We start from the raw sequence: 27,346 nt of genomic DNA, 5'->3' as shown, positions 1-27,346 counted from the left end.
TCCCTCTTGAGCATTCTGTGGGTTCAAGTCTTTTACAGAAGTATAGAGTGTGAAGGGCATCATGCACGCTAACATCACACAGGTTAGGTTCAAACACCAAGTTTGAACTGTGTGCCTACAGACATGGACACTCATAACAGACAGCAAATTTGTGATGTAGCAATGGGAAACGTTGGGACAGTTGAGAGGAGATAGATAAGATGGTGCATTTGTTCCACACCCATTCATCTTCGAGTCAACCCTGCCCTTTTCCTTTCATTTCTCCTATCACGCTTTGTGAAATAGCACTGATTTCTGCCTCTCCAAAGGCCACTTGTGAGGTTATCCTGCCTGTGTAATTTCACAGGGCACCACCTGATTGTGAATTGCAATCTCTTGGTTTATTGAATGCTTAAATGTTCAATGGCTAAAGAATCCATTAACATTATTTAAAGACTGTTTTAATTATGAAGGAAAACCCCATTGTAAGTGCTTACTATCTTTATACATTTGGCTGTGTACTTGGGCAGATAGTTCTTTATCTCTGTATCTCACATCAGTGTCTTAAGTTAGCTACCCAACTGAGAAGCTTTGAAAAACACATCAGCATTTTTTGAGTGCTGTTGCAACACTTCTCAGAACAGGCCATTCTTCACAGTTGGAGTTATGGTTGGCCAACGTACATACTGCAACAGTAGTGATGTGTCCACGGGTAGAGATTTAGCAACACATTTACCGTTTTTCTTTTAAATTGAAAGATCAGCAAATCTTACAGTAAAATTCAAGTCTTTTTTCACTGACTGAAATCAGGCTGGTATTGATTAGCCCCTGTTGCATGGAAATTTGCAATTCTTGATATTATTGTTCTCAGGTACATCAAAGCTTCCATTTCGAAAGAATTCTAGTTTTACAGTTTTGAGTCTTAGGGATGCACCAACTGCGAAATTTTTGGCCGATACCGATGTTTAATAAGACAATTTTGCCAATAGCCGATAATGATGCTAATGTTTTGTTGTTGTGTCAGGGAAACAAAGCAATCTTCATTTTTATAAAATAACTGAACTATTTTAAAGTCATTATCCCTTCCTTACACAATCTTTGAATGAGCACGAATTCAATAATACAAATGTTTTGAAACAACCTATGTATGTATCCTTCTTTCACCTGGAACACAATAGTTTCAAAAGCCCTTTTAGCTGCTATACAACTAATGTTACCTTCTTAATGACAACCATTTTTCATTAGTTATATAGCCCAACAAAAACACCTTGTGAAACATAAATTGAATGTAAATGTAAAAGCCATTACAAATAAAATAAAATATTATTATATTATCCTGGGAGTGTAGCACTGCTTTTACTCTTTGTCAATCCGCTCTGCCATGAGGCTAAGCATACTCATTCACTAGCATCCATACTGTAACTTCAGCTCATGAATGTCCTTCACAATAAGAAATGCTCTTTGTTACGTCCCGATTTGTGTCTAGGGGAACAGGGACAAACACAAAACTATAATGATACCAACATATCCCGGAGGGAAGGAGTTGAGGTCCAATTGTTTTTAGAAGGCAAGATAGGTTTTTATTCACCTTTTAGTATATTAAGTAATAACAAACAAAAAACACCCAGCTTCACACATCTGTAGAAAAACACACACAGCTCCACACAGCTGTAGAAAAACACACGGCTTCTGCCACCGAAGCCGAAGACTGGAATGAAGAGGGTGAGAGAATCAGAGAGATCAAGGGCAGATCCCCTCCTCCTTTTAAGGCCACGCTGATTGGCTGGAACGGATGTCAGGTGGGGAAAGGCGGGACCTACAGCCGGGGAGCACAAAGAAAAACAACAAGACAAACAAACAACCCTCACAGCCATAACACCCCCTGCCATATAAGCAAACTTAAAAGTTTGCCTAGGGTACACAGCTCAACACATCTTATAAAATCACACCGTACTCACACATACACATCTCAGCCAAGAGACAAGGCATCAGCAACCACATTATCCTTTCCCTTCTTGTGCTGGATTAACAGGTTGTAGCCCTGGACCAGCAGAACCCAGCACATCAGCCTGTGGATATGATTGTACATTCAGGCCAGGAAAACAAGAGGGTTATGGTCAGAATACACAATAACCGGAGACAAGGTGGAAACGAGGTACACATGAAAATGCTGGATAGCCGGGAGCATTGCCAGGGTCTCCTTTTCCTGGTCAGAGGCAGAGTCCCTCTGTTTCTTCTTCCTGTACGTCTTTTTACTTTTGTTCCCCAAGTCTGAATCAGAGCTTTCAGACTTCCTCTTGCTTTTGGGCGCTTTGTCTGAATTCTTTGTATCCTTTGTGGATGTGTTGTTTAGTTTGAATAGACACTTTTTAGAACTTGCATGTGCTTCCCTGTTCCTCATCTGTGCTGTGGCTTGCTGCAGCTTCTCCAGCAGGAACTTCATCTGAGTCAGAGTCATCCGGCTTCTTCTCTGAATCCTTATTCTTCTCCCCATCCTCTTTTTTGGTGCAACTGGATTTCTTGGAGGATTTGGCTTCCATCTTAGTATCTCTCCCCAGGACTCTGAATCAGAAAACACTTTCTTGCTCTTATTCTAAGCCTGCTTCCTCAAGGGAGTGGTCTTCAATCTACTAGAGCGACGGCTGGGTGGTGGGCTGTCTGTTCCGATTTCTGAATCTGAAGTATAATTTTTCTCCTCCTTACATTCTTCTTTACATTTTTGTTTGCCTCTCGCCATCCTTTTCTCTGTTCTTTGAACTGGAGGCCCTTGACCCATAATGTCATGGTCTAGGGACACTTCACCAGCTGACACTAGCTCATCATCACATACTTCAGTTTTAATTGTCTTTTTGGTTTCATAAGTTTCTGTTTCACTGTCTTTCATTCCAGTATCACCTGACAACTGATCATTGTCCACATCCTGCTCATTATGCTGCTCCTTTGCTATATCAGCTTCCTCCTCTGCTATGTAAGCCTCCACCGCTGGCTGACCATCAGTGACTACCGGTTTAATCAGCCTCACACTCATGGACGGTTTTAGTGGATTGGAAGCAATTCCCTGCTTTCTCTTCAAACTTAAGCAATCTGCAACAATGTGGCCACTTTATGGCAAAAGAACCAGAGCTTTTGTGTCTTTGGTTGTCCAGACATGTTCCGTGGTGGACTGCTAGGTCTAGGTCTAGAGCAAACTCATCAGCCAGAACAGCTGCCTGTTGGAGAGAGCTCACCCTACACTCATTTAAATCAACCACAATTCGTTCAGGTAAACCATTCTTAAATTCCTCCAACAACATCCACTGTTTTACCGAGGCCAAAACATCTGCTTTGCATGCTGAGCACCGCCTATCAAAGAGAACCCCTTTTTCTCTGGCAAAGTCAATATATTTTTGGATTGGTGACTTCCTCAGGCCCTTAAAACGCTGTCTATAGGCCTCGGGAACCAGCTCATACCCATCCAAAACTGCCCTCTTAACACAGTCGTATGCTAATCTGTCCTCCACTGACAGGGCAGCACACGCCTCCTGCGCTTTACCAGTAAGCTTACACTGTAATAGCGTAGCCCACGCTTCATTCGGCCAGTGCAAAGCCACAGCAATGCGCTCAATTGCACCGAAATAACACTCCGCCTCTGATTTACGGAAGACAGGCACAAGAGAAATATTTTTACCTATATCGCCTACCCCCAACAGAGAATCGAGTCCTCCGCCCAGGATTCGGCCCGAAAATAAAAAAGGCAAAATAACGCCCACGGAAGGACTGGTATAGCCCAGCTGGACACTCCTGCACTAACAGAGGGACTTGCTTACAGTAATAATAAAACTCAACTCAGCTATATCCACAAAAACAACGAACCACAACCCCAACCCAAGACCGACGAGCTTTTAAGCATCTAATGTGATGAACTCCATCGAGTTGTTAGCAGTCCCTTTAGCTTTGGCGCTGCTCGTGTGGATTTGTCTCCCTTTCTCAAATGCAGTGGTTATCAAGGCGCTAGCAGACTTTTCAACTAAGCTTGACCACAAATATACAACACAAAAACACCAGCCCCTGCCATTGGTGAATGGCATTTTATTTGCTGATAGGCTGATTACAGTATGACCAGTCACGATGTTCTGCCAATAAATCGGTTTATCTCAAGTTGTTTGTGCTTGTATAGAATTTGTAATGAAACTGTAATAAAGTACTGTACTGTATGTTACTATATCGATATGGAATTACCTATACTTTTCCAGAAGATTTTGGCTTTATTACCCCCATTTAGTGTCGATTAATACTGTCTTTTAGGGGAAAAAAAATATATTTTCAGTGTTAAAAAATGCACATACTGTACCTCAGTCTGAGAAATATCTTTAAATTAAAAATATTAATAATCCCTAAAAAGGTTTCTCTGCTCCATAACTTTGGAAATTAAGTGAAATACTAAAAGCTGGGCAACTGTACAGAAGACATTAACTATTAGTTTATTAAGCCATTACAAAAATAGTCCTAGTTTTACTTTTTTCTTTTTTAATATAATTAAATATGTACAATTTGTATATGCTGTTAAAAATATGATCAACTGCTGCATGAAATGAGTGAAGCTTGGGGCAAATTTTATGGGGATAACCTATATGTCAGGGTGATAACAGGATCCATTACAAGCTGTTTGGTGGGGAACTTTGGACAGCACAGCTTTTTAAGTGCAACATTTCTTGAGTGCTTTGCAAGGAAATGCAACTGGTAAGTGCGTTAACAATTAATGAACATAAAAATGTCTTGACCATCCAATTCTTTTTTATTTCATTGAAAATATTAAATTATTTTAGCATGCGAAACAACACATCACAAATGGTATTCAGATGTATTCTGTTGATATTTAGACTTGTTGCCATCATGCAAACTTTAAATCCAGTATTTGCATTAAAAAATAATTTACAGAATATTCTATATTGCATTGATAGAAGTAGGTTGGAAAAGTAGGTCGATGCCAGGCAGAGCAAGGTTACATCTGTACATTTCCTCCCATTGAGATAGCTATCGATTAGCAATTTGTTTTCTGCCCAAGTCTCTCCAATCTGTTTGTGGTCTGACTGGCAGTCAGCAAGAAAAGGAAATCGGATGATGCTCTTGGAGCCTGCTCCTGACACCCTGACTTGTCTCATTTTGTCTTCTCGTCATGTACTGTAACTACTTTGGATTGCAGACTGTACGGATAATGGGGACGTTCACTGTTAGACAGAGCCGTAATCTTTGTGATCATACTGTATTTTGCACAAACTGACATGAGAATATATGCTCTTAACTGCATTACTGATGGTCCTGCAGTGATAACGATGAATTGCAGCAGAAGACAATGTGGGCAAGTCAGAGGTTGCAATAATTTGTCTACTAAGAGCAACACTGGCGGTGTTTAAGTAGCCTGAGGGTAGTGCTCACTTTGACACTTTATTTATATGAGGAAATAATTGAAGCTTGGACGTTTCATTTTGCAATTAACACAAATACCATCATTTAATTTGAACTTCAAATTACCGTCCTTTAGGGATAATTCCACTTTACTCTCTTGTCATCATAATATGGAGCCATTTATTTCTAAACCCTCCTAACTTCCCAAACACCCTTGTGATTCTTTTCAAATATCAAGTAGCAAAATGTTGTTAAATATTGATGGGCCTGGTTCACCAGAGATCATCCTTGACTGGGGCTTTTTTTCTTGCCCCACTGTCTTTGAGGCTGTTGCATCAGTTTTGGTCATATTTTCAGTTCATCCATTTTCATCCATAGCAACTTTGCCCCCCATCTTACAGTATCACTGTCTACTTTAAGTCTCACTTTTCATTTTGAGGCTGATGTTACTGGTACACAATTCTTTTTTCCCTTTGCTTCCTGAAATGAATCACACGCTGAGCTCCATACCTGAATGTAAATTATATATGTGTATATTTAATGACAGGTTTTGTTTATACCCAGCAGTGCAATGGTCATGATTTTGAATTGTGAAGTACATTTCTAAAGTCTGTTTCCACATGAGCGCTAGCAATCAATCGCTGATCATCCTTCAGATGTTTAATAATAATGATGAATGAGATCTTACCACAATGATGGCTTGCAGAAACATGATGAATTATTGGTCGTTTTGGATGCTACAAATAGCCACGGCAGTGCATTCGGTGTGGCCGATTTATCGAATATACTCGATTTATCGCGGCTTGTTCTATGAGGGAGTTATAAAATGACTGGAACATCGAATATCAAATTTTTTAAGCTGCCGGTTGAGCCGACTGGTATACATACTCCCCGGTGCGTCCAGGCCACGTCCTGAGCAAGTGCATGTGACGAATGAGTCGTGTATTTGTATCTGGAGGGCTGCAGAAAACAGGGAGAGAGTCTGGAGAGCAAAATAAGCACCAAAGCTAGTTAATATGTTGCTACTTGTTTGAGAGGTGCCCATACATCAAGCTGTCTTCACTGAGATGCACAGTCTGGCCTTACCTGAGTCATCAGCTGTTCTCTGCCTGGAGGACTCTAGTGTTCTGTTGGCTCAATGACGCTATCAGAAACGCCGCCGTTGAGCCATAATAGTTGCAGACCATAATCCATGTAGGAGTGGGGATATGCAGCTGTAGTTCATCCATTCAGTTTGCCATTGGCGAGGAAATGCTGGTTATTGATAACTGATGAGGAGTAAGCTTTAGCCTTGCCATTAGCCCTCCTCTCTTCCCTCACTTTGTTTACAATCTCAACCTGACCTCTGAGCACTTCCTCTTAACAGAGCTATTTAACAGATTAAAAGACTTTGTATTTAATTGTCTGGTTTGAAAAATACTATTTTGTCTCATTTAACTTGGTTGTGATTTCCCCCTTTTTGCATGCAAGTTTAAAATTGTTGCAGTAGAAAACACTAATGAATATTAACAAGAATGTTTTAATGCAGACATGTTGCAGAGGCTACTAAAATCATTAGTCTGATCTGATTGTTTGTTGAGATAAAGTCTAAAAACACTGCAATACTAATGAAAGGCCATATCACCAAGCCCCACCGTGCAAAATGACAGCGGCTCTGGCATCGTTGGAGACCCTCGATGCTGTGACACAGTAGATGAAATTGCACTTTCTTTGCAGTATTTCTCATTGACAGGTCTAATGAGTGGTGGAGTGAGCATGTGTAGCCATATGCAAACAGATGTTTAAGGGTGATTCTACATCTATGTATTGCAAACTGTGTTTGGCAATGAGGCTTGCGCTTGTGTGTCCAGTTTTCACACTCATTGGCCCTCATTTATTAAAAGAACGTACGGCAGAAAAACGTGCGTACGCCCATTTCCAGGCAAACTTCGGCATTTATCAATTTGGACGTGAGCGGGAGCTACGATCAAATCTCACGTCTGGTCTGAGATCGTGTACGCAAATTTCAGCCTGTGGATTGTGCAGCACAGCAAGATCTGGCTGAAAATAATGAACAAACCTCAGCTGTCATTAAGCACAAGCAGCCACATATTAAGACCAACAGATCAAAACGGATTCTTAAAACGAAAAAAAAAAAAAATTGTGGTTGGAGCAATTGATTATACTCATGTGCGTCTGAAGGCACCATCCATGAATGATTACACACACGCAATTCTTTTATATTTCAAAACAGCTCGGCTCCGGCCCCCGCGACCCTGACAGGGACAAGCGGTTGAAGATGAATTAATTAATGAATGTGTTGGCACGCGGCTGCAGCAATGCGCACTGCAGAGCCAAAGTCATCTCCTCGGTTAGTGGCTACCCTCGATAAATTGCATTAAATCAAACAAGGTATCAGATGGTGACAGAGGTTATCCTAACAGAATACCTAATAACCCTGCTGGCAAACCCCGCTACAGAGCAGGAGCGCAGGTTCAGCAGTGCGCACACACGCACACGGGTCACAGTGGAGCGCTGCTTCGGGTTGACTGCCTCCGTTATTCTTTTCCATACAGCGTTTTTATGGGCCCCTTTTATTCCACTCTTAAGACTGCCAAAAAGCACATCTTTATTTTGCTCCATCTCGGATGTCAGGATGCCGATCTGTGGTGGAAAAGTTTCTTTTTGTACCAGCGTTCTTCCTCTCCATGTTTGACCTCAGTGGGCGAGGCCTCCGAACCAGGAATATTTAAGGGCGTAACATGTTAATGACGATTGGATTCAGCCGCTGCATTTATCAAGGCCCGCTCATTCGTACGCTGAGATTGGTCGGATACGAATGTTTCATAAATCACACGTGGGTCCTGTCATGCGACCAATTCTGCACTCAGATCTGCGCCCGTTTTCACGCAAGATTGATAAATGAGGCCCGCTGTGATTTGAACAGACACATGGGTTTATAAAAATATGATGCGTCGTGCAAACTGTTTTAGTCATGAATCTACACAGAGTGTCATGCATATGGCCCCACTTTCATGAATTTGAGAACTTGCTTTGCTACAGTATGGTGTGTCTCTCTCTCTCTCTCTCTCTCTCTCTCTCTCTCTCTCTCTCTCTCTGCTGTTGTGACTGCAGGAGGTTTGCAACCCAGAGCTGCAGGGTTGCAGGGCTGATAACAGCCACTGTAACTAAGATAGCAAATACCGTGACAGGTAGAACAATATGCGCCTGCGCTTCAGATGCTTCAGACACTGGGGACACTTGTACACACTTTGCTATATAACATAAATAAGCCCAGTAGAGAAATGTTAGGGCAAACCATATATTTCTTTTTCGAACCATGCAAGTTAACACAAGTTATTATATTTTTTTTACTTTCCAGTATATCATATCTGTGTTCTTGATTGCTTGTTTTTCTTTTTCTATACCCAAAAGTCTACTCAACTTATAAGTACTCTACCCAGGAAAATGTTTGTGTTTGGTTACTCTCACCCTGTAGCCTGTAATGACGGACATATTGAGCAACTGCGATAAAGCCTCTTAGATAATTGTACAGTAAGACATTTTTACTTACAACTCCTAGATACCCTAATTCCATTTCATGAGTTGTTTCAGGGCAGTTTCCATCAACCTTGTATTGCTCCTGACAGGGAGACCACTGAGATTTGGTGTTAATAAAATGTGTGTTTACTGCTGGGTGAGCATCATGCTGGCTGTGACAGACCAGTTCATTTCAGAGCAGAAACTCTCAGGTCATTTTAGATAACTGAACAGAGATGGTGTTTTCCATATACAAACACCATAACACTTTCTACTTTGTTGAGTTCATTGTTTTTTTTTCTCGCGTCTAGACATTTTTCAAACGGACAGACAGACATTCTCTTTGAACTCACTGCAAACATTCACCAGGGGAGTATACATACAACATGCATATTCATTTTCTGAAGCTTCTGACAGTCTCTCAAACCTCTTGAACATTGGTCACACATCACTTATTTTCATCTACAAGATGCTGTTGTGCCAGAGTTCTGAGACTCCCAATGCAACAGTACATGAATATATGCAAATATGTAAGTCTCATTATGCTTCTGACATGCCTTTGGTTCAATCTGTCAGTTTTAATGTGTTATTTGCCATTGAATTACACAATGTTTGATGTGTGATTGACAGTTTAGATATTTGGATTATATACACTGTTGCTCTGACGGGCAAGTCAAACAGCTGCCAGACCATCCTGCTCTGTCAATCGTTGATCCTACTCAGCTAATCCCATTGACATAGCTTGGACAACCTCACGAACTTGAGTGTCAAACTTGAGTGAGAGTTTGGTCATAGTAGATTTGGTTCAATTAGAGAATAAGGATTGATACCAAATGAAGGAATTGGTGTTGTTGCCAGGCTGTCAACATGGTTAATATCTGAGATTAGCCCTGGTCAGTCAGTGAGCCATCAGTATTTGTGGTGTGGGGGTCAGTATAGTTTTGCATTGCCAGACCTATCTCGACAGCACTGCCTGAGCGCTGGAGTATGGTCTGTCTGCAGGAGTTCACATTCTGGGTTAGCTGGATAAAAACGTCCTGGATTAAAACGCTCTGGCTTTTTTGTATTTCTTTAAAACTTCAAACCTTCTAACAATCCCAATCATATGCCATATATATATATATATATATATATATATATATATATAAATTCATGTTTTGGTATCTTATTTGGAAATGGCATTTTGTCTACGATAACCTTGAGATGTTAGAAGGCACTAGATGTTCTGTCATCTGTGCTGTAGTTATATACAGTATATATACTGTGATATATATATATATATATATATATATATATATATACACAGTATATAAATATGTATATAAACTACAGGTGTATTATTTACTGCAGTAGTCAACAATATAATATAATATACATTATAAAGCTTTTCCACCGGTAATTTTTCTCTAATATAGAGATGCAAAAAACATTCATACTTAACATTTCACTTGGTCGCACACACACACTCACACACACACACACAAACACACACCAGTCAGTGGAGAAAGGCATATTAATACTTTGTCACAAGGAATAATATCCATGCCATTCATGAATATAGTGCAAATGTGTTGTTTTGTTGTTTTATTCCACCCAAAAACCTTATTTATCAGTCCTTCCAATATTTTCCTGTTCTTCAGCTGGAAAAATTAATGCAAATTCAACCAATCCCTACATTATTCCCATATAATTATCACCATATCTAACCTATTTATCTGAGTCATTTGCATATTGGTCTAGTTCTTTATTTATGACACAAGCTGCGCTGAAACATTAGGTTTAAAGTTGTATTATGTCTCTCGCTGCAACTAATTAAATGTTTTGAGTATTGTGAGTTCTTTAAAGCTGCATTAATTGAGTTTTGGCTACCAGGGGGAAGAAAAACATGAAAACAAGCTGTGGCTATGGCCAATGTGGAAGCAAACAGTTTCGTACGTACACATCCGATAGAATACTATCTTGGTTCCACAGCCGATATGAACAAGACAGCTTCAGATTTTTTGTGTTTTTTTTGTCTCCATTCTTTCAGTTCTTACCCTCATCATATTTTCTCAAAATCAAATAATATCTTTAAGGCAGCTACTTGCTCTTCTTCTTTACAATATATTAATTGCAGTATACAGTCTGTGTTATACTGTATCTGAAGGCTTCTCACTGTTTTTTAAAACCATGTTCAGAACAGCTATGATTACACTGCAGTCCCCTTTAATCTGAATCCATCTCACCATCTCAGCCTGCGTTTACGTTTCTGTGAGCAAAGAAACAAAAGAAGAGATTGAATAGCCAGCATTTTTTTTCCCACAATCCTCAGCCTATTCAGTATTCAAGGGAGGCTTATACTAAAAGTGCAATGGGTACAACTATATACAGTATGATTGCCTGTCTGTCTACCTATTCATGCCACCTCAGGAAAAGTAAGCTGTGCTATTGTTCTTTTTAGTCCTCCATAGTAAACCCCACAAAGCATAAATGCAGTGGGACTTTAATGTTGTTGTCGATTCTAGTGCTCAGGAAGAATGTGAACAGTGGTATATTGTCATGAGGTTTTTCTCCAATGTGTTAGTGTCATTAGGACTAATACTATCTATAAATAGTGCAGCAGTGCCGGTCCAAATCAATTATTTAACATGTATTTTTGGGGGGCTTTTTATGCCTTTATGTGACAGTACAGCTGAAGATTGATTGGAAGTGGGGGAGAGAGAGAGAGAGAGGGCAACATACAGCAAAAGGCTGGATAACCGGGGTGGATAACCGGGGCCACTGTGTATATGGGGCGCCCACTCTACCATGTGAGCTACTGGGCACCCTTTAACATTTATATATTATTTATAAAAGTGTGGTCAAGCAGGTAGTGTATGAAGAAGAACTAAACCTGCATTGAAGGAAATAAATAAAATGATCAGGGAAATAGGTGGCAGGGGTGTTTTGGACTACAGTCATGAAGGAAGGAGCTGTCTGACGAGTAAGAGAGAGGAGGGGATCTGGAGTTTTGTGCCCACACAAAGTTAAAATCAAAAGTCACAAAATTAAAGAAAACATAAACCAAACACTCTCCTTTGATTTGTTAGTTTGCAACACACAAAGTTGGTGCGTTTAAACTCCATACCACCACAGATAAGACATTTATAAAAGTTACATTTACGCCAGAGGTACTTCACAATTGATTTTTTTCCTGAATGCTCTCACCTCTCACCCTTTACACCACTTGTTTACTTGTGTTTGTACCTTAGAATCACATATTGTACTCCTTTGTCTTCCAAACATAATCTGCTGTATGTTTTAAAGGGTCAGTGTGCATTTTAGGCAGTTCTACTACAGTAGAGTAGCAAAACAGTAGTAGAGATATATCTAAATATGTGTTTGGGTTTCTCTTATCAGAAGCTGAACTCTAAGTACATAATTTCAGTGTTTTGAAAAATAAAGCCGATCATTTTTCTCAATCTCAATTGTAACCCTGTATTGAGTGTATTGGGATTTGTGCTCTAACATGAACGAGCTGATCTTACTGAAGAGCCATAAATATTGCAGATTGCATTGACTTCCAATCTAAAGCCAAGGCTTTTGTCTTGCTGGTGTCTTGCCCGTGGAGGCTGTTGAGCTAGCATTGACATCGATTGCCATAGTTACTTTCAAGAGTATCAAAACAGCTGTGTTTTCTTTTTTTCTTTCAATTGAAATAAAATAAATATCATATATTATATATCTCAGCTCTAGTTGAATCTTTCCAGTGATGTACTAAGAAATGTACAGCACTCTAGGCTATCAATTGTTAGTTCTATGAGAGCATTTTAAATTGTTTTCAACATGCTGTACTAGAGTCAGGCTAATTGAACAATGAAGCACAGTGATCCCCCTCTGTGCATAACGATACCAGCTTCAAGGAATTTTCAGTACTCAATTAATTTCAGCTCAGGCCTTTCATTTGACGGTGTTTTCTCCTTTTCTGAGAACCTCTGGGGAAGACTTTTGACAGCTGTCATTTGCATAGTTTCATAGAAAAGGTCTGTGAAATGATCTTGATGTGTTGACAGTTGGACCCAACTGTTCCCCAGGGCTCACCTGAGCAATAACTCAGTAAGGTAGTTCAAGAACCCACAGGATCCTTCTTATTGAATCAGTGAGCCACCAAACATTGCCAACAAATTAAATGGTAGGCAGATGAGATTGGAGTAACCCAGATGTAAACTCTTAGTTCACATTCTATTCACATTGCTGGCGTTGGAGATTAGATTTCCTCTCACCAATGTGGGCCATTAATCCTGAAATAATTACCAATGCTAGAAGAAAAAGCCAAATAATCATCTGTAATACTGTTCTGTTGGTAAAAGGAAATTTGCTTCATTTGTTCCTTTTAGTTCAATAAGCTGAGTAAAAGCACATGCAGTTACAGCCAGAGTGAATCTTTTAAGGGAGTAAGGAGGTTACAGACAAAAACACACACACACACACACACACACACACACACACACAGAGTCGCATAGAATGACAATCATAGACTTGTACTGTTGCCCCTGGCTCACATGGTTTCACACTTACTTATAGACACTTTCCCAGGAGTTGCTTAGAAAGGGCAGTGAGAGTGCGCTTCTTCACCCCCCATCTAAAACTTCAGATTTAAATTGGTTGTTGTGAACCAAAAGGCTTAGTGATGTTATATAAATAAAATATATAATTCCAAGGAACTATTTGTCATGGCAGACATTATCTGAGGCTGTGGCATGCTACTGTACACTGGAGATAAAAATTCAAGAACAAATTATAAATAATTGATTGATTTATTTAATACTGTTATTTTTTTATCGTTCAGAATTTCATAGAATATCTGCTGTGGCTCTACCACTGCTGTACTAGCATGTTTTGTTATTTTCTTTAAATAACCAAGGCACTTACAGACCTCACTTTGGTTTGGGCATCCTTACTAGATGCCCGAACCACCTAAACTGGGTCCTTTCAACGCAAAGGAGCAGCGGCTCTACTCCGAGTTCCTCACGGATTGGCTGAACTTCTCACCCTATCTCTAAGGGAGACTCCAGCCACCCTCCTGAGAAAACCCATTTCGGCCGCTTGTACCCGCGACTGCTTTGCCTTCCCGGCTCAGCTATCTTTTCGTCACAACGATGAGGTAGAGTGACTACAACACCGCCCCCGCTGCTCCGATTCTCCGGCCAAACTCACGCTCCATCGTCCCCTCACTCGTGAACATGATCCAGAGCTACTTCAACTCCTTCACTTGGGGTAAGGACTCATTCCCTACCTGGAGTAAGCAATCCACCAGTTTCCTGCTGAGAGCCATGGCCTCAGATTTAGAGGTGCTGATCCTCATCCCATCCGTTTCCCACTAAGCTGTGAACCGATCCAGTGAGTGCTAAAGGTCACTGGCCGACGATGCCATCAAGACCACGTCATCTGCAAAAAGCAGAGATGAGATCCTCAGCCCACCGAACTGCAACCCCTCCCTACCATGATATATATAGGATAGGAATAGGATTGGTGACAAAACGCACCCCTGGCGGAGGCCAACCCCCACCAGGAACGAATCTGACTTACTACCGAGGATCCGGACACAGCTCTTGCTTTGGGTGTACAGACTACCGCCCGACTACCTCATCAGCTGAGTTCACCAGCGTCCCGTCTTTACTGTAAACAGCTTGGACGGTTCCCCGTTTCCCCCTCCTGAGATGTCGAATGGTTTTCCAGAAGCACCTTGGTGCCGCCCGAAACTCCTTCTCCATGGCTTCTCCGAACTCCTCCCACACCCGCTGCTTTGCCTCTGACACAGCAGCCCTTCTGGCCTGTCGGTACCTTGCAACTGCCAGTCTTCTGGGATAACATATCCCGGAAGGCCTCCTTCTTCAGTCGGACAGCTTCCCTGACCAACGGTGTCCACCACGGTGTTCGAGGCTTACCGCCCCTTGAGGCCACAGCTCTCCGCTGCAGCTTCAGCAATGGAAGCTTTGAGCATTGCCCACTCCGGTTCAATGCCCCCAACCTCCACAGGGATGCCAGAAAAGCTCCGCCAGAGGTGTGAGTTGAAGATCTCTCGGACAGGGGCCTCCTCCAGACGTTCCCAGTTCACCCGCACTACTCGTTTGGGCTTACCTGGTCTGTCCAGAATCTTCTCCCATCCTCATCAACAGATGTTGATCAGTTGACAGCTCTGCCCCTCTCTTCACTCGAGTGTCCAAAACATACGGCCTCAGATCAGATGATACGATCACAAAATCGATCATCATCCTTTGGCCTAGAATGCTCTGGTACCATGTCCACTTATGAGCATCCTTATGTTCCAACACGGTGTTAGTTAAAGACAATACGTGACTAGCACAGACATCTAATAACTGACGACCACTCGGATTTAAATCAGGGAGGCCATTCCTCCCAATCACGCCTCACCAGATGTCTCTATCATTGCCCACGTGGACGTTGAAGTCTCCCAGCAGAACTATGGAGTCCCCTACTGGAGCCCCATGCAGGACTCCATTCAGGGTCTCCAAGAAGGCAGAATACTCTGAACTGCTGTTCGGTGCATATGCACAAACAACAGTCAGAGTTTTCCCCCCTACCACCCGCAGGCATAAGGAGGCAACCCACCCCTACCGGGGTGAACTCCAACACCGCGGCGCGCAGCGTGAGTATTTTTTAACTTTTAACTTGGATGGCTGCAACCCCTTAATTGGGTTTATGAAGCTGGGATTTCCACTTTACTCTTTGCAGGTCCTAGACAATATACTGCACAACCAGGTTCTCAAGCTGTGGCTGGGAGATGACAATGGAGCCGTTACTGTACGCAATTAATGGGATTTGGGTTAAGGATCTGTCTTGACTGTCTTTTGATTTTTTATTTGCTTGCATATACCTTGAAATGCCAGGTGCTTCAGTTCAATTTGCCGTTTGCTGTGGATGTGACTGAAGTGCGGATTTTCGTTTTGAAAGCCGGCAGGCTAAGTTCACACAGAAGCTTAAGGTTTTTCCTTTTCTCACCGAACTTGTTATAAAACGTGCTGCTTTATCGCCTCCATGCTACTGTAGCCTCCATGCTTTTTGTTTTGATGACGCATGCGGTGGTGCGACACTGGTGGCTGGTGTCGCCAGATTGGGTGTTTTTTCCGCTACATATTAAAGCTACACACACACACACACACACACACACACACACACACACACACACAAACATACACACACAAACATACACACACACACACACACACACACACAGACATACACACACAAACATACACACACACAAGATAAAAACAATACAAGTTTCACTGTCGCAGATGATAAAACCTTTTCGGCTGCTCATAGGAGCCTGAACTCCACTGTGGCAAGCTGCCACCAGTTCTTGCAAGACCTCCACTGGGTCTTCATATCCTACTCTTTTATTTTTGTACTTGTGAACAAATATTCTAAGTTGAATATATATTTGAATATTTAAAAAAAAAAAAAAAAAAAAAAAAAAATATATATATATATATATGTATATATTCAATTGTAATACTAACTTACTTTGCCGCAGGAAAGCAGACACTGGAGACAGATAAGCTGCGCATGGGTGAGGCAGAGGGAACCGTGGCAAACAGCCCACTGTAACAAGCCAATGTGTAGAACTGTAGAAAAGCCAGCTGACACCCGCATTACTGACATTGGTGGCGTCGGCTGATCTGAGCACGGACACCATCCAGTCTGACTGTAGTCCAGTGGACTGATGGCTAGTTTCTTCCCCCAGATCTTTTAAAATACATGCTTATTTAGAAATAAATATACCTATGCCTATACCAACCTTATAAGTAGTAGAAGTAGTATTTCTCCTGTTGTATTGGTTTGTCCTCTTATGGACATAATGCATCATCTTTAACCACTTGTCCCTGACGGGGTCGCAGGGGACTGGAGCCATTTCCAGCTGAAATCAGCAGAAGTAGCAGAAGCAAAAAAATAAATTAGAATATATTTGAACCTCTGTTATTTTTTCAGAACGAATATTCAAATATCATTTTTGGCCTGTTTCGACAGTCCTATTGTCCTGGTGGCCAGCTGAGACATCCCAGGTAAATACTTCCCCAAATCCAGAAACCATTACCTCAAGAGACAAATGTGCTAGCATTTCTGAAATTACCAAACAGGTACAGGCACAGGACAGTGGAGTAGACTGCCCCTGATGAAAATGACATTGTGGCTACATTTACACCTTTGCTGGCTTTGTGCCTGTGCGAAAATAGAAGCCCAAGTCCATTGAGTCCGACTGCACTAATCTTACTGTCTGCCATCTTCACAGGTGTACTATCTGACATTTGGATGCTTTGTCCTCCATGCATCCAACAAATCAAACGGGCTTACTATATTTGGAAGGATAATTCTAGAGACTCTTTGTTTATCCTGTCCAAGGTAGAGTCCTTTATACAGTTATAGTTCCAGTATAATACTGTCACTCTGGTTGCACTGACCCATAGTTAGTGTCTTTTTCTGCAACATAAACACTGACAAAACAGAAAACACTGTCAGCTATCACTGCATACGAGAACCACTCACTCCTTCACTACCTTTAATAAAGATGCAATAGCTTGGTCTAACCTTGATATAAGAGAACAGGACGGGTATTCATCAAGCATCCAGGAGTAACTTAAATTAATCTTGATTAAACAAAAAATAGGACTAAAAATACCATGAACCATTAATGTTCTACTGTTTCACACTTGAATTGTTTTGTGAAATAAACTGTAGCATGCTGTATTTTTTCCTCAGTATTTCTGGTGTGCAATCAACACATTTAAAGACTACACCACTGAACCACACATATTTGATGCAATGAAAATAAAAAGGAAGAAAGGTTGTGCTGTTATTTCACACAGGTAAAGCTTAAACTTAAAACTTAAACAACAGCAGCAAACATAACAATTAAACACAATTTATTTTCTTATAGGAGCTGTACCCAACATTCAAATCATTAATAATGCAGCAGACAGCCATTTGCTATGTATAGATATAGTGGAATAATGACGTTTTGAGCAGAGAATACAGTCACTCACCGTCTGAGTTACTCTGTAAGTTTGTTTTGCCAGTCTCGTCACACATGCAAGTTAGTGCATGTGCCTGTTAAAAATCGTTGGTATTTCACGTATTGTAGAGGCAATCCAAGCCCACTATTTTTCAGTATTTTGAGTACAGCTTGTTTAAACCTGGGGTAATTTATTTTTTTGTGGGTGTACTTACAACAACTAAAAATAACAATGACTTAATGGATGTGGAACTTGTTTGTGAACTGTGGTTTATTTACACACCCCGTAGACAAGGAGCATCATTAATAATTCATTTGGAGTCATGATTGTGGTCATCTGGTGAATATCCACTTACTCTCAGGTCTATTTTTGGTCTCTACCAACTCCTGAGAGAAATATCTATCTCTTTAGCTGCTAAATGCTCCACTGTGTTCTTCGGATAGTTGCTAACTGTGCCTGTCTGCTGTTTGTTGCTGAGAAAGGTAGGGTGCAGTGGGATTAGAGTTTTTTGCCTGCTGTAGCTGAAAAGGTTGCTATGAAGGCAATGAGAGTGAACCATAACAATGAAGTTGAGGGTCATTATATGATATATGTCAAATGGCGATTATTACAGCTTTAAACCAATTAAACACTGCTGTTGGTCTGCTCTGACGAAGGGTCACATCTGTACCTCATGTTATTCTCAAAACTGGCTGCAATATCAAGGATAATGATTGGTACCTCACTCATCACTTATCTTCAACTGCTTATCCGGAAAGGGTCGCGATTGATTGATACCTGTATATATTTTAATTTTTTTTTTTTTATATATATTAATCGTTTGTGTAATTCTTAATCTACTTCATTTTAGTGGTGGATGTGTATTAAATAGGCATGGTATAGGAGCTTTGATGTGCAATAAATACAATTACAGCTGTTACCAAATCAGTGCTGCTTAGTAGTGGTTCCAGGTTTATAGATGGCACAATAACAAGGACATTTTCAGGTTAGATAAGTTTCAATATAATTATTTTGTTTGATGAAGCTTGTTCTTTAAAATTAAATATTTCCACACCTAAAACATGTGTGCATGTCCGTCCTTTCATGTTCCACCTGCTGGGAATTCCAATTAGTAGCTCTATACAGTAGCTCTGCAGGTCTTCTACATCTGGAGTAGATAAGTATAATTTCCTAGGTTTAGAGAATTTATGGAATGATTTTAATCCTTGACCTAAAAGTAGGACCACATGTTATGGATCCATCGCAGGTTGATTTGCAGGTCAATTAGGACTGATTAGTCTCTCTAAAATATTTGATAAAGATGGTGCACTTAAAGTATTCCCATAACTAAGAACATAATGTACCCCCCTCTAACTGCCCCAATGTAACTCATTATCCTCACTGCTGTGGGCCTCTTAAAGAAGGACTAAAACCAACTTACTGATTTATTATCTCTGCATCTACTGCTCTTCCGTTCACCATTATTTGTTTAAACACCCTGTTCTGAAACTTGGCATTGCATGACTGACTTGAAATTACAGAAAATACTTATAGGGAACACAGTGTAATGACTTGTCACAGGGGACACTTTTTTATGTTAATACCTTTTTTTATATTATGCTTTTTAGCATTTTTGCTGGTTTAAAGCCTTAGAAGCCTTCTTGATTGATTGAAACCTTTATTTAAATGGGGACCATTGAGAGAAGTGACATGAAGAGCCGATGATCTGACCAGTGTTACATTTGTAAACAGAGTTCAAAAGTAACAGTTGTCCTGCTGCTTTGGGAAACCACATTTGGACCACTATCATGCATTTGTACAGCAAGTTTCCCCCAGATGGTCAACCACTCTTACTAGGAAAAAAAGGAAAATATATACTTTGTGCAATCTTCCGCTTGTGTCAACGAGAGGCTGCTGTCACACTGATTTACTCAGATGGAAACAATGAAATAGGTGAAATAGAGTGGAATTAAGAAGCAAAGTGAAAAAATGATGCATCAACATCACTCCATAACCTACAACAGAAGAGCAGATAGACAGAATAACTCAAAAAGAACAGAAGTACCTGGATAAGAGGGCACAGAGGACACCACACTTCATGGGTGAACCAAGCATACAGAGCCAACAACAGCTTATTGATATGACAGGTTGTCAAAGCCAGCCTGAACCCTAATAAAAAAGGCATTACAGCTTAAAAGCTTGTGAGAGCATATGCTACATGCATAAAAGGATATATTTTTCTACCTCGATATACACTCTAAGACTATGGAGACTTGTAAGGTTGAATAAGCAGCTTGTGACCAGAAAGTTTCCAGTTTGATCCCTGTACTGCAAGCAAAAATCTTGCTAAACAAAGTGAAAGAGCAAAGCTTGCCAATTCCAAAATACCCTGACCTTAAGCAAGATAATATACAGTAAGTCACACTACATCCGCTGCTGGGACAAACAACGGCAGTCCTCTCATATAATTGAACAGGGTTTGTGCATCTAGGCTGCCGAGGTGGGGGCCACAACTGGATGTCACACTGCAGTGGCGAATCATATATCTGGCAATCAGACTTTTTCGATTCATTTTGAGGCGGTGAGAGAGTAATGTTAGAGTAAACAACCCTACCTCTATCACTGTCACGGGACAGGGTATGAAAACTACTTTCATAGATGTATTTGAACTATGTACACAGATTTTTTTAGTTTTTTCTTCTGATTATGTTATTGATTTGCACACCTCTGCTTGATCACCTGACCTGACCTAGGAAGAGTACATATAGCCCACTGTGACGTCAGAGTGACGTGTTTTCTTTGCCATTTTTTGGCGTCCAATTTAGGTCCACTGAAGTGGTTGTTTTGTAACGCCAGGTTGCGTCTTTCTGACGTTTACCAATCTATCCAATGTTGACATCCGTGGGACCTCCGTGTAAGGGCTATTTATTGTCAAAATGTGGTCGTTTGAGGACGTCTTTTCAACATCAAATTTAGACTCATGTTAGACTACTTCTATAATAATAATAACATGGCACTTTTCTAGAGTCACAGAACTTATGGCCGCCATTCAGCGCCTACGGGCCCTCAGACCACCACCTCAAACATACAGCATTCAGACGAGGCAAAGGGTGTGAAGTGTCTCCTGCTCTACCACCTGAGCCACAGCTCAGCAATAGCAGCTATAGCAACAGGTTGTAGCTGCTGTTGCTGAGGCGCTAACATGAGCTTGTTGCCCCTGAACTAATTTAGGCTCGGTAGTATTTGACTGTCGGAGAGTACTGTCATTATAAGCTAGATAGGCTACCATGAAATTATTTTCCTCTAATTACATTTCTAAATAAAAAAAAACAGATAAATGCAAAAATACATACATATATATATATATGTATATATATATACATATATAATATAACTTGATTATTCAAAATAAACCAGTTAAATAAATAAAAGGAAAATGTAAAATAACACATATCCTGCACCTGTCATTGACGTCCAAATGATGTCCAAAAAATGTACCCAGTTCAAAGGTCAAATGATGAACATCAATATGACCACCATGTGGACCTAGTTTAGACATTGAATAGATTGATTGATTCAATAGATCGAATTGGTCATAGACCGACGGACCCAGTATGTATACCTGTGTATATATATATATATATATATATATATATATATATATGTGGTGGGAGAGGTGTGTTGATGATGTTGACGCTGAAAATGCATTAACATCAATAATTTAAGTCGATGCATCTTTTTTGTACTTATCTAAAACGTTTCAATACATTCCTGTCAGTGTTTCTTATCTATTCATTCTGCCGCTGCGATGCTGATGAGCGCCATTGTTAAAATTTCATTACGATTATTATAATATCAATATTATCCTCTGCTCTCGTGTTTCAGTGGGGAAATACATGGGCACGGACCCTGGGGCAGACGTTCATGCCCACTCGGAGCAGCAGAGCGCATCCATTATTATTTTAGACTATTTCTTTTTATCATGTTGCTGTTGCCAGTTTTGAATTTTAATTTACATTTTGCCTTTATTGCTCTCTACAACATACAGTTTTTCAAAATAAAAGGAACATAGCCTCAGCCTATCGCTAAAATAGTTAATAGATAAATCAATAGAAAAACTGTTATTAGTGCCAGCTCTAGTAAAAATGCACGCACTTAACCCCCAACTGCCCAGGACTCTGTACACTCCTGCACAAAACATCTCAACGTCTTTTTCTTGTCTCTTGTCTCGTTGCAGTGAAATAAACCTGCCTTCAAGTGTTGTTGTAAATATCGAGAGCATAAAAGCCCTCTGATTGAAAACCATAATTGTTAAATATAAACGCTACTAGTCACAACAGGATGTCACACAAATCGCTGCAATGCCAGATTTGGTCTGAACGCAACCTAAGTCACCAACAGATGAAGAGAAGAAGGCTCTCTACAATTTAGGGCGCACTCACACTGTCCTACCGCACCGCGCCCCGGGCTTTAGGGTACTTGTCCCCCCCTCCCTCTCCCTCTGCTATCCAGCCCGTTTGTACTCACACTGCCTGGGCCTCTCGCAAACGCTTCTTGTCTGTCCATACGTCATCACGCCGTAACACGTCACACGCATTGATTGACGTCATCGCGATGCGTCGCTTTCCATAGACCTCTGAGTTTTTGTGCGTCTTGTCCGACTGTTTTTAAATATTTTCATCCGCCCAAATCTGCAGTAAACACTCCACCTCCGCATCACACCAACGTGAACCTTTCACCGCCATTGTTGTTGTTGTTAAATGTCCGCGCATGGTCCGTCTTTTTTTTTTTTCTATGTCCGAACAGGCGCACATAAAATGACGTGAGAGCCGCCGTAGGCGTCGTGCTCCTACACGTGGCGCGCTCGTGCTCGTACATGTGCAAATGCGCTCTTCAAAAGCCCACCTCTCTCAAACGGGCTGTGGACAGCCAACTGGCCGCAGCTAGGTGCGGAGCAGTTGCACTCACACTGGTCAAACGCACTGGGCTCTACCTGAAAAACCTGTTTTGGCCCAGTGCGGAAGGACAGTGTGAGTGCGCCCTTAGTTCAATGCAAGCATTTAAGAATGATGCCAGGCTTTTAGTCTCTAGACTATTATGAGGACTAATGTTTGGGTCCAAATTGAGCCAATTGAAAGGTGGTCATCTTTCGCTCTGTGACACAAACGACAAAAACCAAAGAAGAAAACTTGTTCATACCTAACAACACATAAAACTAGCAATGAGGGGAGAAAAGTTGCCAAATGTCCTGAGAGTCTTAGATCCACTTTGCAGCAGTTTCACACTCTCACTAACAGATTCCCAGCATACAACAAGATCGATAGACAGACATTGAGAGCGAGGAAGAAGGGAAAGTACTGTTATGACTGCAGTCTGAGCACAACTTTGGCTTTTGTGCGTCCCTCTTGATTTTGGTTGGTGTATAAATGGTGTGCTATGCTTTGTATATTTTTCAGGTGGCTGTGACAGGGGCACCCCCGGGGCAGGACCCATGAGGAGTCATAGAAGATGCTCACAGCCTGGGCGCTTCTGCTCTTCTTAGCCATGTGGGTGAGAAGCACCGCTGGTGGCCCGCTCTCCTTCAGAATAGGTAAATTTGTTTGACTAAATCGCAATATTTTAGGGTCTAGTAACAGTGTGAAAGCTGCCGCCGACACATGTTGACCCTCTAAGTCTTCTTTTTTTTTCTCAAGGGACATTACATCTCACACTTGCAGGATATTAATTTACTACATGCATAAAAGTAGTTTCTTTTCCATATTGACTGAAAAATCTGTGAATGAATGAATTTCAAATTTTAATCATCAAAATTGAGTTTAAATTTAATTGCTGTTGAAATGTTAGCTCAAATTGATAGCAGAGTCTAACTTACCAGTCTCTAATGGGGAAATTGGCTGAAGAAATTCAATCAAAAGTGTTAAGAAAAAAAAGCATGTTACCCCAGTCACACATGGCCTGAGGTAGCAACTGGCTTAAAACTTCATGGTTGGATATGACACAGTCCTAATTGGCTCTGAAATACATTACAGCAAGCCCAGACCAAAATAAGTATGTTCTATGTAGTGTTGCAGAGAGAAATCCATATCCGTGTAGAGAAGAATTTAATCATTTTCATATGCCATAATACACCATACACTTCCATAGCACAAATATAAGAACACCACTTTTCTCAGATTTTATTCTATTCACACATTTTTATTGGTAGACAAATCGATGTATAACTAGGCTGTTTTATTGTCTTAAAGGAACACTTCATCCTCCAAATGATCATTTGTATATCAAAACCCAGTGCTGCCTTTCTTGCATGCATCCACGCTAAAAAATAATGTGCTTGTCTTGTTTTTAGTTCTTGGTACAGTGTAGAGATGTAAGAAAAACACTTTCTTCATTCTTCTTTTCTTTAGAACTTTATGGTTAAGCAATTTATATACAAATGATCTTTTTGAGGGTGAATTATTCCTTTAATATTTGCTTCAACCCAGATGTTAAATTGATCGGTTACTTTCCCCACTTGTTTGAATAGCAGGTGAAACTCAATAGCAGACATCTTACTGACTCATTATTTCAGATATTGTAAGTACGTATGTTTTGTACGTTTACACATGTTTACACATGTTTACACATGTCCACACATGTTTAATCATTTCTGGCTATATAAATGGCGTTGTTGTGCCAGCAGCTTGAACAGTTTCAGATGATAACGCAAAGTCTAGCTAAAACCACAGAGTTTTCCTGGAAACTGTGGCAGATCAATGGACCGCGGTTGAAACTGACTAGACATTGCATATGAGAGGGCATGGTTCAAAAGTCCTAGAACCTGGCAGAGTCTGTTGGCAACCAATGGGAGTTGTTTCTTCTTGTTATTATTCTCTTGCAGTCAGCAGGTCTCTGAAACCCTGTCTCTAGCTCCATGTCTACCAAAAGTTTGACTGACTGTCTCTTTATTTATGTATAGACGTCATGTCTTGGGTGGGAAATTGTGTGTGTGTGTGTATATGTGTGTGTGTGTGTGTGTGTGTGTGTGTGTGTGTGTGTGTGTGTGTGTGTGTGTGTGTGTGTGTGTATGTGTGTGTGTGTGTGTGTGTGTGTGTGTGTGTGTGTGTGTGTGTGTGTGTGTGTGTGTGTGTGTGTGTTTGTGTGTGCTAGAAACAAATGGGAAATAGAGCTAAAGATAGAGATTTAGAATGTGATTGACTCTACAGCTTGGTCTCTGAGTGGCTCGCTTTAAATTTAAAGCATGGATGTCAACTTTCAGGAACAGCTGAGAGAGATTTGTTGTCAGAGAAGAAGGTTGGAAGTTACCACACATTTAGTTCACAAATCCCAATGTGGTTATTGTAAGGCTTTTAAAAACATGAAGTCAACTCGAACATTTAAAAGCATGGACAACAAATAGTGAAAACAAGTCTCTTCTGGTGTCGTGGAATCTGTTCTCCACATGATAAAATGGCGGTGCACTCATTTACAGTAATTTAAATTAATTTCACTAGTGATGCAAACACGATTTAGTTTAACTCAGAGAAATCTGAAGTCTTACATATTCCCTTTTCCCTTTATGACTCCTATTGTGCAAATGAAGTAAGTCTTTGTCCTTCCAGAATTTTGAGCCCTGACAAAATGGAGTCAGTTCAACTGTCATGTTTTGTATCACTCTCCTGTCTGCTCCGTGTCTCATAGCTCTGCCACCACACAGGTTTGTAGAATATTTTTGGATGGCTTTGCATATGATTCCCCAAACCATTTCCTGTATTTTGAAAACAACACAGCTTCAAAGTTTACTGTATCAACAAGACCATGAACAAATCATTCCTTGCTTGTAAATATTGTCAGATAGATGAATAGCATCCCTGTGTCTCTGCTTTCTATCTCCATTCTCTTCCGCCCTCCACCTCATTGTACAAAAGCATCTTCGCAGCAATGGTGGTTTATGTTTATCTCAGCCTTGTTGCATCCTTGACGGATAATTAGGCAGTTGGCCTGTTTTTCCTTTTTCTTCTAATGCCATCTGACTGTGTGTGTGTTTGTTAGTGTGTGTGCATGTGTCTGTGTGTATTTATGCACAAGGTAGTACAAGGCATAGATATGCATCAGAACAGACACACACAGCCACACACAAAATTCAAGGCACGCAAACAAACACATACCCCCAAACACCACAACTCCATGCCATTTGCGCTCCAGGAGATGGTATTTAACATGGCTCTCCCCAGAGTCCTGCCTGGCTGGCATAATGTCACTGCCTGGCCTTCTCTGAATGTATCAGGGCCAAAAACAACCTCCCGCCCCTGCCACATTCCCCGCCAGGACCATCCAGCAGCCAGCAGCAAGCTCAGTGTAGGTGAAGTGAGGAACGCGTCTTTGTCTCTGCTGGATTGTTGGCAAATCCAGGGATAAAATGGACTTTCGTTTTGCAAATAAGTTGGCAGGCATGGTAGGTCAACATGTCCTCTGCTGGACCCTCTAATTGGTAAGATAGGTACAAATAACAGGTGCCTTTCATTTAATTTCTTATTGCTGTGTTTCAGCAGTGGAACGATGTAAGTTTTTGCAGAGTAATGGAAGCTTAATTAAATTGATATTGACCTCAGAGACTATAAATAATTGAATTTGCTTTAGTATTGCTTCAAATAAGGAATACCACACAGAAAAGCTTTAACTAATAATGAATAGCATCCTTTAATAGACTAGATCAAAGACATAAACGCACTGGCTTTTCAATACAGTAAATCAGGTGAAATCTATTCACAAAAATAAAGTACATTCTGTTGAGAAGACCTCCTATTGATTAAGACATGGGACTACATGAGTAAAATATTCAAACAAGAAGAGATAAAAAACGCAACTCGCTGTCGCTACCATATGGTGCAGCTTGTTGTTGTGGCTGGTATTCCCCCATTATGTTAAGTGAAAGAGCGTCTGCCATTTGATTTAATCCAGCCAACAAGCCGCTGCTTATGCTAACTTGGAGAAATAATCTCCCACACACACACATCACTACTATGAGCTGATGTCTGTCTTTGGGGTAAAAACTAGACTTCCGAAACACCTCTTGGCTCTGTTTTAGAAAATCGAGTGTGTTACGGGAAACTTTGGCCAATCACAGGTCCTTTCAGAGCGAGAAAGGGTTTTCCTATTGTCTGTTCAGTTCTTTTCTATAGTCTGTTCTACAAATGCAGATGTGTATGCACGTCTAAAGGTGGTAGTACATAGAGGGACAAAACTGTGTAAAACTGTGTAGTTCAGTTTGTTGTCCTTGGAGCAAACATTTGCTGTGAAAAAGTGGGGAGAGATTGTCTGCTGGTTAGCCTCATAGTTATTTATTGCTATAAAGACAGCTGTGATCTACTCGTGTTTGGTCAGGCAGGTGTATGGATGAGACTTCGATGTCTTCAGAGACTCCACCACCCGATCCGTACTGCGCAGATTCTGGTTGCAAAATTACAACATGGCAGCGTGCCTACCTGTTTACATGCTTTACACGTTACACGTTT

At 40.8% G+C, this 27,346-nt stretch overlaps 1 protein-coding gene across 1 annotated transcript in view; it reads left to right on the top strand.

The window, feature by feature from the left end:
* Nucleotides 1-27,346, top strand: part of grik4 (glutamate receptor, ionotropic, kainate 4) — a gene marked incomplete at its 3' end in the record, with an annotated part of 235,141 nt that overhangs the window by 49,290 nt on the left and 158,505 nt on the right. The window contains exon 2 of the mRNA XM_083913261.1: nucleotides 23,312-23,445. Coding sequence (XP_083769387.1) covers nucleotides 23,364-23,445 — 82 coding nt within the window. The 5' untranslated portion in view covers nucleotides 23,312-23,363. The remainder of the gene's footprint in view (nucleotides 1-23,311; nucleotides 23,446-27,346) is intronic.

This window comes from Echiichthys vipera (genome assembly GCF_963691815.1).
Source record: "Echiichthys vipera genome assembly, chromosome: 5".
NCBI classification, from domain to species: Eukaryota; Metazoa; Chordata; class Actinopteri; order Perciformes; family Trachinidae; genus Echiichthys; species Echiichthys vipera.
Note: the sequence above shows the minus strand (reverse complement) of the source record. Positions and strands in the feature narration are given on the sequence as shown.